Source organism: Candoia aspera, chromosome 2 (assembly GCF_035149785.1).
Source record: "Candoia aspera isolate rCanAsp1 chromosome 2, rCanAsp1.hap2, whole genome shotgun sequence".
Lineage (NCBI taxonomy): Eukaryota > Metazoa > Chordata > Lepidosauria > Squamata > Boidae > Candoia > Candoia aspera.
Genome location: NC_086154.1, coordinates 132920097 through 132933787, shown reverse-complemented (window position 1 = coordinate 132933787; position 13691 = coordinate 132920097). Strand labels below are relative to the sequence as shown.

Here is a 13691-nt window from a genome sequence, read left to right as displayed (position 1 = left end):
TGTAATAGAACCTGCCCAGTGAATCCTAAATCCTTGAAAAAACCCTTTTGATGATAGATAGGCAATATTTTTAGAACTAGAACTTGAAAATTATTAGTCTTGTTCATATGCCACTTAGCTATACAATGCTTAAGCAGCAAAATGCCTTAGAGCCCTGTGATGCCAGCTGCCTCAGGAATGGTGAGAGTGGTTTAGTTTCTAAATTATCTGTCTGTGGTTGGCAGTAGTTAGGTTTGTCATCTGAACATTGCTACTTCTAGCTAACTTAATCTAAAATAAACCTTTTGCAAACCATGATTGCACTCTGTGGTTTGTAGCACTCAGAAATAGCATCCATCATATATTTGGGCAACAATTGCCAAACCAATGACAGATGATTTGGAAGCTGTACCTCTTTGGCCACATCCAGGAGGGGCTGGCAGCAGCGCATAGGACTCTCTCCCCATTTGTCTTAATATTGCAAATGGTTGGCAGTCTGTATGTTAAGAGTTCATTTTCCTAATGGTGACAGATAGCCTACTCCACCAGTGAACTTGGTGTGCTCTTAAATCTTGGATAAGTGAAATTTTGCCCTCTGCAGTTGATTTCACATATCTTATTGGTAATGCTTAAAGGAGGACAGGATAGCCTTTAATAGCCCCTGTCTTTTTTCCTGTTTTACTGCTGAGCTCAGACATATAACAGAGCAAATGTAATCTTCATCTTCTCCCACAAGGAGACAGTGCAGCATAATTTCAGATAGAAATGTTCCATCAGACATACAATATTTTCCAGCTCAGTTGTCATACTTTAACCCTCCAAACCATTGCTTAAAGTTCAGAATTTTCCTGCTGGGGCTTACAGACTCCTGTTTCTCTTCCATGTTGATTCTGTTTTTTATATCCAGGTTTACTTTATTATAGTCCACTGTGGCAAAGCACAGTTACAGGAAACTTGCATGAAAGGGCATGTTAGGAAACCTATGTCATACACCTCATCAGAATTAAACCACAGAGCTGAATGCAGTTTCAAACTTGTTTTATCTTTTCTTTCCAGGGTCATGAAAAGTGTGCCTTGTTGATTCTGGGGGAAACCCAAGACCTTGGCCTTATCAATGCAACAAACAGTGCTCTACAGATGTAAGTATTCACACAGCCTATGGAAAAGAGCAAATTTTTCCTCCACTTTGTATCCTATCAAATGCCATTCAAAATGAGTCAAGGAAAGCATCTTGTTAGCTAATTCTAATGTAGGAAGAAAATCTCTACTGCATTTGGGAAGACATTTTGACTATTTCTAGCTTAAAGGTCTTAACTTACTAGGGGTTGGTTTCACAGGTTAGAGTCCAGAAACAACAGATTTAGAAACTAAATTTAGAAACTCTTGTGTCCTGTGAGATGTTACTGAATTCTACTGAAAACCATGCAAAAAAGTCTTCTACTACCCTAATTATGGGAAGATTGAATGTGTTTTGTATTTCCTACCAAAACATGGCTTTGCATAAGAAGTTGCCTCATCCAAAGTTTGAATGACTAGCCCAGTATTATTTACCCTGACAGGCAGCAGCCAGCTAGTGTTCAGCTTCCTTTCTATTTGTCTGAAATTTCAGCTATATTCTAAAGGAGAACCTTGACTAATATTTTCCTCTTTTTGGCAATACCTTTGACTGTTTTTTCCTCCTTTTGAGTCCACAGCCAAGCATATATTTTTGAGGCAGTTTTTAGGAATATTACTGCATATTGCAGTTGTCCTACTTCTTTAGCATAACAGCCTATTTATACTGAGGATAAATTTCTTTCTGTTAAGTGTTTAAACTTAACCTTCTAAAAACTAATGGCATGAATATTTGTATGGACAGCAGTCTAAACAGTCTTTCAAAGCTTTACCTGTATTAGAAGTGAGATGTAGGATGCTTTTGATTGTGAGATTTAACATTCTGACAAAGTTCCTTTCATCTCTGAGGTAGTCAGTCATACTGAGGTTTCCATTTAATAGACGTGATCCGGGTCAGAGTCCTGCTGCTTAATGCAGGTTGGTGATGGGAAATACTTCTAGATGAGATTGTAGAGTTGGACTGTGTCACAGAGGCCTAATTGAATGAGACATGGTGGCAAAGGGTAAATTATTTCCATCTTTGTCAACTTGGTTTCTCTGCATTAACAGGCAAGATCTGGGGAAAGGACAAAATGTTGCTACCCCTGCGATTAGATCCCAGTTGTACTGTCTATAGTAGGAATCTTGAACTCACAGCTGCAAGACGTATGTGGTCTTCCAGCACATTATGTGCAACCCACACCTCCCTCACAGCAGGATGGGAATAAGATAGCAGCTTGCTCATTTGTTTGTTCGTTTGTTTTATAAGATTTGTGTGGCGACCCATCTTAAACAACTCTGGGCGGCTCACAGTGTGATGATCCTTAGGTTGACAAAATGTGAAATGAAGCTCCATGCCTGCAGGGCAGGCTGAGGGCAGCTGTATTTTGAGCCCCAAATCAAGGCACTGATCCTCCCTTTGTTTTTCTGAGCTATTTTTTTCCCTCACAAATCCTCCCAGTGCCAGATTTTGTGGCTGTTACGTGGTATATGTTTTTTGACGGCACAAGACAGTGAGGTGTGGGGAAGGTCCTGCGTAGTGGAGCGGCAGTGGAATTTGTGAATCCAAGCAAATATTAAAAGTTCCTCTTTACAATGAAGAGAGCAATGAGGTGAGCTTGGGGTGCAAAGTCCTTGTCTTGAATTTGGCCAATAGCATAACCACTCCGTCTCTCCTCACTGCACACAGGCCACTCCATATTGCAGCTCGAAATGGACTGGCCTCTGTTGTCCAAGCTCTGCTGAGCAGAGGTGCCACTGTGCTTGCTGTGGATGAAGAAGGTGCGTATCGTTCATATCTGGAAGCCCTTTTGTATTGGGGAGAAGGCAAGGGTTCATGGCAGGGGGGACCGCAAAGTTTTGATGTAGTAAAGATACCTACCTTAGTCTGTTTAAAGCAAGCTTTTCAATCTGGCACCCTCCAGATGTGTGTTGACTGTCCCAGAAGTTCCAGCCTGCGCAGCCAGAGGAATTATGGGAGTTTCGGGTGTAATGGTGGAAGTCTGGTATAAAGTGATTCCTTGTCTCCCAAGACAGAATACAAAAATGTGAACTATTGTGTACAGGGATTAACTTACCTCAGAAATAATATTGTAGAGTTGGAAAACCTGGCTTTCCCTCCAGCCCTTTGGCTAAGGTGGGTGGTGGGCCCCATGGTGGAATGTTTTGTGCAACAGTGTGTGTTATTCTGCTCCTGCTGTACACTTTTTTTTCTGGTGGTGGTTCTCTTTTGGCTTTATACAAGTCCTGCATATTATAAAAATATGATATAGAGAGGCTTTTCTCTCATACCCCACGGTATTGGAATTCAGTGACAGGTGTTAAGCACAAGGAGATTCCAGAGCAGTTAAAAATGTTTTACACAACAGTTGGTTAAACTCTGGCATTTGTTGCCATGAGATGGTGGTGTGGATGCTCCACTTAGATTGTTTGAAAAAGGGACGAGGCAAACTCATGGAGGTTCCAGCTCTCAGCACCTCCTAGTCTTGATGGCTGTCTCTTCTGTTTCCTGAATTGTAGGCAGGGTGCTTTGAATACCAGGGCAAACAGCAGAAAAAGCTTTTTTCCTCTTTGTATTTGGAAGCTTTGGGGATGCAACTGGTTGGCCACTAGATGACCCAGAATTCTTCTGGATGAATTGCGGGCCTGATATGACAGGACTCTTTATATGTTCTTACATGCACATTTTTGCAGGGTAAAACACTATCCCATTTGTGTCACCCTTAGTTCACATTTGAGCAATGCTGTGATCCTTATTCCCTCATTCCACCCTTTGCATGATGGTGATCCTGGTTGGGGATTATGGGATTTGAGCTCGAACACATTCCAGATGGCAGGTTTGAGGAATGCCACTTTACTATGGTGCAGATAGAGGGCAGGATAGAAAAAGTGACCTTCACAGCTGAGGATGCAGAACTACCCAAGGACTGCCATAATTGATTTGACCTTGCAGGAAGCATGGCCAGGGGTGAGCTTCATCTCATCCAAACCCAATCCATCATCTGAGATGGAATTCCAGTGTGGCAAAGTCAGTGCAATTACACTATGTGGGTGGGGTGGGACGGGGCAGGGGTGGGGGAAGCCAAAAAAGTGCTTGAAATAGAAACCATGGCATCTTAAAACACCTCCTTCTGTTGACAATACACAGTTGATGTTTGTTGTAAGGAGTCCAAAGCAATAGTCCAACCTGGTCATTTAATTTATAATCTGGTGGCCCCCTTTCCCCAGGAATGTTTTGCTTTTGTCATTGCTCTTGTTCTTTGGAATTAAGTTTGTTTCTCTTTTCCAGGCCATACCCCAGCCTTGGCTTGTGCCCCCAACAAAGACGTTGCTGACTGCCTGGCACTTATCCTTTCCACCATGAAGCCTTTTCCACCTAAAGACGCCATCAGCCCTTTCAGCTTCAACCTCCTCAAGAACTGCGGCATTGCTGCCAAGACAGCCGCCTGCAGCGCCCTGCCCAACGGGAACAGCTGCCCCTACACCAAGGATAGGCACAATGCCATCGGCTTAGATGGCTGTTATTCAGAATAGCTTAAAAACGATGATGGGTGATCTAGTATCTCTTCTATTTATTTAGGAATTCTATCAATATAGGACACTTTAAAGGAGAACAAGACTGGGAATGGGCCTTCCAAAAGGTCCTAGGAACCAAAAGAAAAGAAAAAACTAGAGAAAGAGATCTCAGCTTCTGCATCCTACCTAGATTCTTGCTTTGACCACTAGCATTTCTTTTGCTATCAAAATTAACAAAAAGCAGTGTGGGTTCTCAAACAGATTCATCATTTTAAAATATTCTGTTTAAAATTACCCTATGAAACTTTAAATATCTGCTTGCATTCTTCCTTCCCCTGCTGTTTGCCAAAGGGTATTGCCCGGTGCTTCTGAGTTCAATGTTTTAAGCAACCCATCCTTCTAAGTCCAATTTCTCAAGGCTTGATGCTTTTGAGTGAAGAGCCAATTAAATTCATTTCATGCAAGGGGTTGCAGCATCAGCTGAAGGACCTGAATTTTATCATCTTACAAACTGTGAGTCTCCCACACTTCCCATCTATCAGGCAATCTTATCATTTGTGATCACTTTTTCTGTGCCCTCTGAATAAAAATACTTCTGTGGGATCCTGCGGTCTAGGCAGGGAGCAGAAGCCTGAATTGCTGCTGCTTTTTGTTTTGCATTGAAAGGAGGGCAGGGAGAGTGGTAAGTGAGGGACTGCCTAGAAGGGCAGCAGTCCTGGCAAAGTTCCACTATCACTGCTTCTTCCTGTATGGCAATTTGTTTTTGTTTGTTGTGCTCGCCCTTTTTGATTCCAGTGAAAACACTTGAACTGAGAACTACTGTACCTGGACACTCTGATACTTTAGGCAGCTCATATTCCATTATATGCAACATGGATGCTATTGCCCAACGAACACGGTCCTCTTTAAGAACTTGTGTATGCGCTGCCAGAATTATCCCAACCACATCAGGCACTTTAGGGATCTTCTGTTTTTGGAGGGTGATTTTTGTTGGGAGAGGGAAGGATGTCGGGATTGCGAAATGTTGGATCCCCAAAGAGAATTTCCTTTGCGGTTCCCCCCGCCCTCCCATCTCTGTGATGTGCAGTGTTTCCCATTAGACAAGTCAGTGTTGCCTAAAAAAGTTATTTATAAAGAAGCAAGCATTTATCTTTTAAAAAATAGCAAAAAGAAAAAAGCTTTCTGCAAGGAGAACAATGCACTTCAGAATCTTACAATCCTACATTTGTATTTATAATTTTTCCAACTAGAATGACATCCAGCAGGTTTCATTAGGGCACGTGTTTGTGTGTCTGTCCATGGGTGGGGCTAGTATGAATGTGTAGTTTTATTTTAAAATTCCTATTTATTATGCATTTGAGTGTATGCACTGTTTTTCTTTTTGTACTGTAAACTGTATCATGTGTAGAAGCTAACAAAAAAATTACCATATCACAAAATATGTTCAAAGCCAAAGATTGGGATGTAGCAATCAGATGAAGGCCGCTGGGGCAAATCTTTATAATCTAATAATCTTTTCCATCTGTTTCCCAGTCCTGCAGTACTGTGCTAGTCTTGGGGCTGTGTTTGGCAGAACACGTGCATTTTAAGAATGAATTATTCCAAGGCATTGTCTGTTTGGACCAGTGAGCTTTAAGGCTAGTAACCCTGGGAAACAACTGGTTTTTATATTCCCCAGGTCATCTTCTTACAGAAACTATTTGATTGTTAAGGAGAATATATGAGCCAGCTGTACACTTGAACCCTTCTGCATCATGGTGCATTTTACACTTTGACAATGTACAGGAATGTAAACCCAGAATTTAAATGGAAAGGCAAACTTTACCTCCCCTGCCCTGGCCTTTTATACTGGCTTTATGATGCAGAGTGGACACCAATGCAATTGCTAGAGCCTTATTTATTTGCATTGTCTGGTTTTCCAAAAAACAGAAGAATCAGGAAACAGCCAATTTAGGGAGTGTGGCTGATGGCTAGATCCTTTAAAAAGGAGAGTTGAATCCAGAAGTGAGAAAGGATGATGTAATAATAATAATAATAATAATAATACTGCAGACAGGAAACAGTCCCTTCCTTTTGGCACTGTTTGAATTACCAAAGCCAAATTCCTACAGACAAATGATACAGCCACCATCTTGCCCTTTGCCAAACAGTGCATTTTTAAAAAGGATATTATCACTTGATTTTTCTTCTCCTTTTGTTGAGCCTTCCCCCATCCCCCTATGGGCTTTGTCTTTCCCAGAGACCATTGCATGTCATTTGGGATCAGTTCTTCTAAGTGCTTGCTGAATATTTTGTTGGTTTCCTGCATATGGATAGGTTGCAAAAATTGGGGGCCTTAAAGGTAGCAAATTCTAGTCTTCAAACAAACCTAACAGTGTCCTTTGACTAAGCCTTCTGCAGAGACTAGGATGCTACTAGCTTAGCTGTTCATTTCTTTGCTGCCCAAGGAATCTTAAGGAATCTTTTCATTTTGCAGCTGCCGGATAACGAGCGTATTAAAAGTTTCAATGCACTTGCCAAAAAAGCACAGCGACAGCCTGTTGCAAGTTGGCCATTAATGTTTTCACTGCACTATGGTTGGGTTAGTTTTCTCTGCCCTCAGTTACTCCACATTCTCTACCTTGAAAGAAAGTGTTAACCTTTCTACACCAAATACCTCACTGCTGGAATAGAAATGAACAAAACTTGAATTAAAGATTCCTCTTCCCTGTCCCCCACTTTTTAATGCAGAAAGGTCCTTTTCAGCATTCTGTAGAGGGAGAGCTGAAAACAAAAAAAAAACCACTTGTTTACATTTTTTTTAGGTACTAGCAACTTACAACTTCTTTCAAATTGCCTAATTTTATCTTAGCCTTCTAAGCGCATTCCTTTTGCCCTGCCATAGGAGGGTAAAGAGGACATGAGTTGGGAGGCCAAAGTAAGTCTGAAGCTACCCTTGGTCGTTGTTTGATTTCTTTTAAAGGGCTAAATGAATCCTCTAAAGGCTAGAAGCTTGACTGAGACATTTATAGGAAAATAGGTGGGGAGAGATCCACTGCTCCTTGTAGTGCTGGGAACTAGCCAGCCTTCAAGTATTCTATCTCTTCCCATGGATGCTATTGTTTGAACTGTATTCACCCAAGCCATGTCTTTATGGCCTGGAGGAATGTGGACTCTTGCTGAGAAATCCCAGCACAGATTGTTCTTATCCCAGAATTGAAACTCAAGATTTTTTTTTCCTTTTACTCCTGTGTATTGAATTGGAGCAGGTTCTGTAGATGTTGCTAGCAATTTTCTGGAATGAATATAGCCTCAGTGGTTTGTTACAATCTCTGCAAGAGGTCTTGAACCAGGGAGGTGAAGCTCCCCTGGACCATAGTTTTTGGACAGCAGGGATGCTCCCTTCTCAGTTTCTGTGGTTTATTTTTATTTTTTAAGTAGGAATGAAATTTGAAGGAAGCAAGAAAAGCTGAAATGCAGGTCAGCTTTCTGAGATAAGTTTCAGAATAAGGAAATTTCCTAACCCTAGTGCTGAATGGGTTGGGCTGGCATCTATTTTATTTCATCTTATGTTACCTTCTTATATTAGAACTGTTGTGGGTTTGTGCAGGACTTCTTTTGCTTAACTGAGGAAAAATAATCAGACAGGATCGTCTTTTTAATTGCATTCTTGCCAAAAAGGCATTCCCTTCCTTATATTTCACCCTAAAAATTGAAGATATGACAATCAATGTGATCTTTTTAAGGGCTTCAGCATACTTAGCTCTGTAGCATCGCACATTAACTATATTTCTTGTGTTCCATTTTAGCCCCTTTCCCCCTTTTCCTTAAAAATGATAATGATGAAGAAAAAATGGGAGTGGAAACAATTCCAGCAGCGCATATCTAAAATTAATATATTTTGTAGCTTTTTTAACAAAGAAGTGGAGGCAGCAGTTGGGTTGGGCATGAAGAAATGTGGCCAGCTCTATTTTAGTTGCCAGTCTTGTTCTCCTTTAATGCTGTAACTTGTACATTTTGACAGCACAGCTTGAGAGTTTTAAGTAATAATTCAAATGTCTGGTGGTAATAACTTGCATTATTGTGCTAAGATGAGAATTGGTTTTCCCTGGTGCATTGTAAAAGAGGGCTGGAGGCAAACTTCCTTTTTTACTTCCTCTCTTTTCTCCCACCACCCCCTTCCCTCCAGTATTGTGCAAGCACATTTGACTTCCTGGTGTGCAGTATTTTACACAGGGTTGGGAGAAAGAGGGAAGTGGGGCAGAAGAGGATCTTGCTTACAGCTTCTTCCTGTTGCCAGCTTCTCTAGGTATGGCATAAAATCTATTTTAACCATGGATCTTTCTTTGCATCTTAGAAGACCCTGTTCCTAAGCTTTCTGGATTTTTCTTCTTTTTTCTTTTCACTTGTCTCAAAAGCAATCATGGGGCTTCCCTCCTTAACCTATCCAAATAAGGAAGTTTTTCTCCAACCACCTTTCTCCGAAGCACTTGCTTTACAAGTAGAAAAATAAGCACTTTTGTTTAAAAGCATGAGGGTCTAATTCCCCCTTTTATAGCAACCTATAGGAGAAAGGCCAGCAAGGGAATATGGGATCAGGAAAAGCCTATTTTCCTTTTTGTTTCCCCCTCTCCGCCTTTTTTGGTCTATGTTGGGTGGGAGGGTGGGTGGAGAATTCTTTTAATTTACTTCAGGACTCTAGAGTCATGGTTCTAGGGTTCAGAGAATTAGAACAAAGGGAAGTTGTGTTTTAAAAAAATAAACAGCACAAATACATTTCAGCTTGACAAGTGTATTTGCACTGCCATTGTTAGATAAATGGGCCTTCCACTGGGAGCCCAGCTGAGCCATATAACTATTGACAAACACTGAATGTAAATGTCCTTATAGAGGGCAAATACTGGGAAGCGATAAATTGATCATATATTCCTAAGTGGGCACTTCAATGAATTTTAAATAACCGATCCTGATAAAATGATGCTGTTCCTTTTTTTTTTTTAATGGCTTTATTTTGTTTACTTTCCCCCGGAAGTTGCTGGAGCTTAAGAAAACCCATTTGTAGCATTGTTATTGTTCATTACCTTTACATTTTCTTTGTCCTCTTTCCCTGCCCTGCTCAAGGAGTTCAAAATCATGGAATATAGACATCCCCCTCTAATATACCTAAAGAGCTCTAAGGTAAGAGATGAATTATAAACTTACTGGACTGGAATCTGTCCCAGAAAATGATGTGTAAATTAGCAGCCAGAACTCTGGTACATTATCCAGTCTGGTTTCCTGGTTTGGGACAGTGGATTTCCAAAGGGGCCTGTCTCTCTACAGCTTCTTCTGTGTAGACTGAACGTGCAAAAGACTTTGAACCTCCTTTAGAGATAATGTTCACTTTGTATTGAGAGCTAGGTCCAAATGTTTTGGCTTCCTTCTGATAGGAATGAAACAGTAGATCCAAGGACATACCCAGAATACCTTGCAGGTAGGCAAATTGGGGTGGAAAGGTTCTACTGATGGTAGGAATTTTAAACTCCAACCAGTATAAGGTATTCTGGAACAGCTAGGAACCTTGATGTGGGTAATCTTTTTTTAAAAATCAGTTATTAAAACAAGCAAGCAACCTTCCCTCCTCTCCTTGCTGAGTACTGGAAAGTATATTTATATATCCCATCTTTATTTCTCCTCTCATCCCCTCAAAACATTTTTCTCAAAACATTTTTCTCAAAACATTTCCATGTAAAATTGTTGTGCAATTCCATTCTGATCAGATATTCTCCCAATAGTGCCAAAGAGATGACAAAGTCAGGAAGGTGGTAGAGAGAGATTTGGTGATCTTTCAGTTAATAGCATACTTGGCTTTTTTTTTAAAAAAACAAATTATTTAAGCGTAAGCTCAATTCAGCTTTGCCTTGAGCATATTTTTTATGAGCTGGAAAATAGAGGGGGGGGGGAACCACCATCTGTATTGGGGGAAAAAATGTGAAAACCTTGAATTGTTTCATTATTTAAAACCTCTTGGCAGACTTTTTTTTTTTTACTGGGTGCTTCAGTATCAAGCATGTAGCATTTGAGAAAAATGTGATGTCAGCATCGCTTAATTACAAAACAGTCAATGAATATTAAAGAAGAGATGGGGATATATAGATTTTTTCCCCACTGAAGCAAGGAGAATGTTAATTGCAGTTGGGATCCTGTGAACTTTGGAGCGATTATTCCATTTGAATCATGAATTTGGGGGTCAGAGAAAAAGTTCTTAATGTTACAAATAGAAAACAGTTTGGGCTGGGGTGGGAAGGGGATAGATCTCTAAGGACTCTGTAAGGCACCTGTAGCAAGTTCTTAGTGTCTTTCTTTCAGTAATCTATGTGTAAATGCTGCACCTATGTATATTATGCACATAAACATTTCTTTGAATAAGATAGGACAGACCTCATCACCAGTCAGGTATAAACTACTCTTCCTCTTTCGTGTGTTGGTTTTCCTCTGTGTGTATGTGCGTGTGTGTGTGTGCGTGTGTGTCTGTATATACCTGTATGCGATGAGCATCTTTTTGAATTCACTTTTGGTGCAAAAACAAAAGGGATTAAAAAGAAAAGAAAGAAGAATAGCCTTACTTTTATTCCAATCCTATCTTAGTTTGTCAACTTGAATATAATAAAGCAGAATTGCATGAAAGTCTTTGAAACTAGCTGAGCCTTGTGTGCACGGTGAGTGGCAGTAAACTTTTTTCTAAACAAGAATTAGTATGCAATTTTAGCCACACAGCTTTTAGACAAAGTCCCGCTTTTTGTTTTTGTTTTTTTAACAATGGCGCAGGGGGCGTTGATTGTACCAGCTTGTGCCTGCTTTGCCTTCTCAAAACCTTGGGAATTAGTTCCCGCTCACTCACCCTTCATACTGACCAGAAGAGAGATTTCATAAAGAACCTCATACTGTTTTTTTTTTCCCCATGAAACCAGTGTTTTCCAGAAGGTGGTAAGATCTTTGACAACCTCTTCAGATATCAGGTGTCCTGGCAGTGTAGATTAATAGCATGTTTGATTATTGAAGATGATAATATCATAGGGGTTTAGGAAGGAGAATAAAGACCCAGATGGTTCACATTATTTCTTTGTCTGCCTTCCAAGATACTGCCCTAGTGTTGCATCCTATTTGGCCTGCATAAAAGATTACTACATTTTAGATACAACTGCACATTGCATATCCATCAGCAGTAGGGAAATGGCAAAAAATGACTGGAAGTGTGGAAGTTACTCCAATTGGTCTTTTGACCTGCACCATGGATATGTTAATCTATTGTGTAAGTTTTGTCCCATTCATTTGGGTGCAGCATGGTAAATCTGGTAGTCCTTCTGTCAACTTGATTAGGAGGAAGGAGAAAGGTTAGTTTCAAGTCCTGCCTCTTCGTTGTGATATAATTAAGATTTGTCAATGTAGAGCTGTCCCCTCTAAATTTGACAGTTCTTACACATGATCCTCTTACGATCGTTCGTCTTTAATTTAGACAATGCAAGTATCCTGGATTTGGGGTGGGGCAGAGTAGGTGAAATGGCCTCACAGAAAGAAATGTTATGGACTTGAGAACAAGCTGCCTATGGTTGTATCAGGAAGAAAGTCTAGGTTCTTATATTCTGAGAATTTATTTGATATCTGAAATTTGCACTAACATGTCATCTGATCAGTTGAATATCTCCTTGGCAAAATTGGAAATAGGGGCATTAATAAGCAGGGCACGCTTAGGGAGATGAGAAGCGTGAGATAAAACCAAAACCAAAGGGAAAGTTGGTACTGCGGGTTCTTGGAAGTGAACACAGAGAAGGTTTCTCTGTCGTGTTGGGCATCATGTAGACAATGTTGAATGGTTTGGGCACACTTTCTAGAACCCTGCAGCTCCTAGCGTACAAAAGCGAACCCTTTTTGTACTGACAGAAGCAGACAGAGGCCAGTGAAGGAATTAGCTTTTAAAATTAGAGAACCGGGAAAGATCATTGCTGAAGGTAAGATTTGGAAGCATAGCTTTTTGGACTGAAAGGGAATAGGGCATTATTGCAACCATAGTGTTAGCTGCCAGTTCTTAGTGTTTTGAAAGGCATTTTTCACTGGCCCACTTGAAGATATTTATTGAAATGGCTGCTGATAGTTTTGTATGCATGTCCTTAACTTGAACTTTTTGAAAAAATGATAGTGAAAGAAACTTCCGGGAATGCAGCTGCCGTTAACCTAGGTGTTGTGTCTTTGGCTTGCTGACACTGAGGTAGGTGACTGAGGGAAATGTATTTGAAGGCAACCTGCTGGCATTTCTCCAATTTGCTTCCCTGCTTCTCCTCTACCTTGAGGTTCATCTTTTGGCACCACCCAACTGACTTCTGATTCCTTTAGAGTGGGGGGAATTTTGATCCAGGAAGTTAAATTTCAAAACAGAAACAGAAACAGATGTTGTACTGAAAGAATATTCTTAAAATTGTTAACCATTCCAGACACCTTAGCTACCTAACATGAATGCAGCTTGTTTACTTATGAGAAGAAGCACCTTACCATGTTCTTCTATCTTCCTGTAGTGGAAAGGCTAATAATTTAACATTGGCAGGATACATAGGAAGCCCATTTTGGTTGGAAGGATTTGCACTGAAGAAAGGGAGCATATTGGTAGTTTGCTCAGATCCCTATCTTTCTCAACTATGAACCTAAATTGGCTTCCCCCCACTTGTCTCTTTTATTACTTTGTTTAATTTCACTTACTCTCATCCTTCATCTCATGAAGAAAGGCAGGCAGCTGATTTAGGATTTCTTTTTATTTCCCTTTTCTCTTGTGTACAAAGTAACAGATCTCTGCTTTTTCCTAAAGTAAGCAACCCTTAGTCATAAAGCCTTATGAAGTATGTCTGCTTAAAGTCCGTGTGACAGTTGGAGGGTATTGGATCTCAGGTGGGATGGAGAGATGCAGAACATTAATCTGGCTTCTTCGGTCCTAATCTTGCCTCCCTTCTGTTTCTTGCAATCCATACATACTACTCTAGTACCTTGAAAATTGGTTGTGTGCACAGTGACCCCATTCTTTGCATGTTTAGTTTTGAGACTTATAATCCAACTCCTCTGGGGTGAGAACACCAGCTTTGGGAAGGCTGAACTAAAAT

The 13691-nt window shown here is 40.5% G+C and overlaps 1 protein-coding gene and 1 long non-coding RNA gene across 2 annotated transcripts in view; one reads left to right on the top strand and one right to left on the bottom strand.

The window, feature by feature from the left end:
* The window catches only part of ANKRD52 (ankyrin repeat domain 52), an 81526-nt gene extending 73686 nt beyond the window's left edge, over positions 1 to 7840 (top strand). The window contains exons 26-28 of the mRNA XM_063293663.1: positions 1036 to 1118; positions 2762 to 2853; positions 4361 to 7840. Of these exons, the coding sequence (XP_063149733.1) occupies positions 1036 to 1118; positions 2762 to 2853; positions 4361 to 4605 (420 nt within the window). The 3' untranslated portion in view covers positions 4606 to 7840. The remainder of the gene's footprint in view (positions 1 to 1035; positions 1119 to 2761; positions 2854 to 4360) is intronic.
* The window catches only part of LOC134490564 (uncharacterized), a 259536-nt gene that overhangs the window by 209995 nt on the left and 35850 nt on the right, over positions 1 to 13691 (bottom strand). The window lies entirely within an intron of this gene.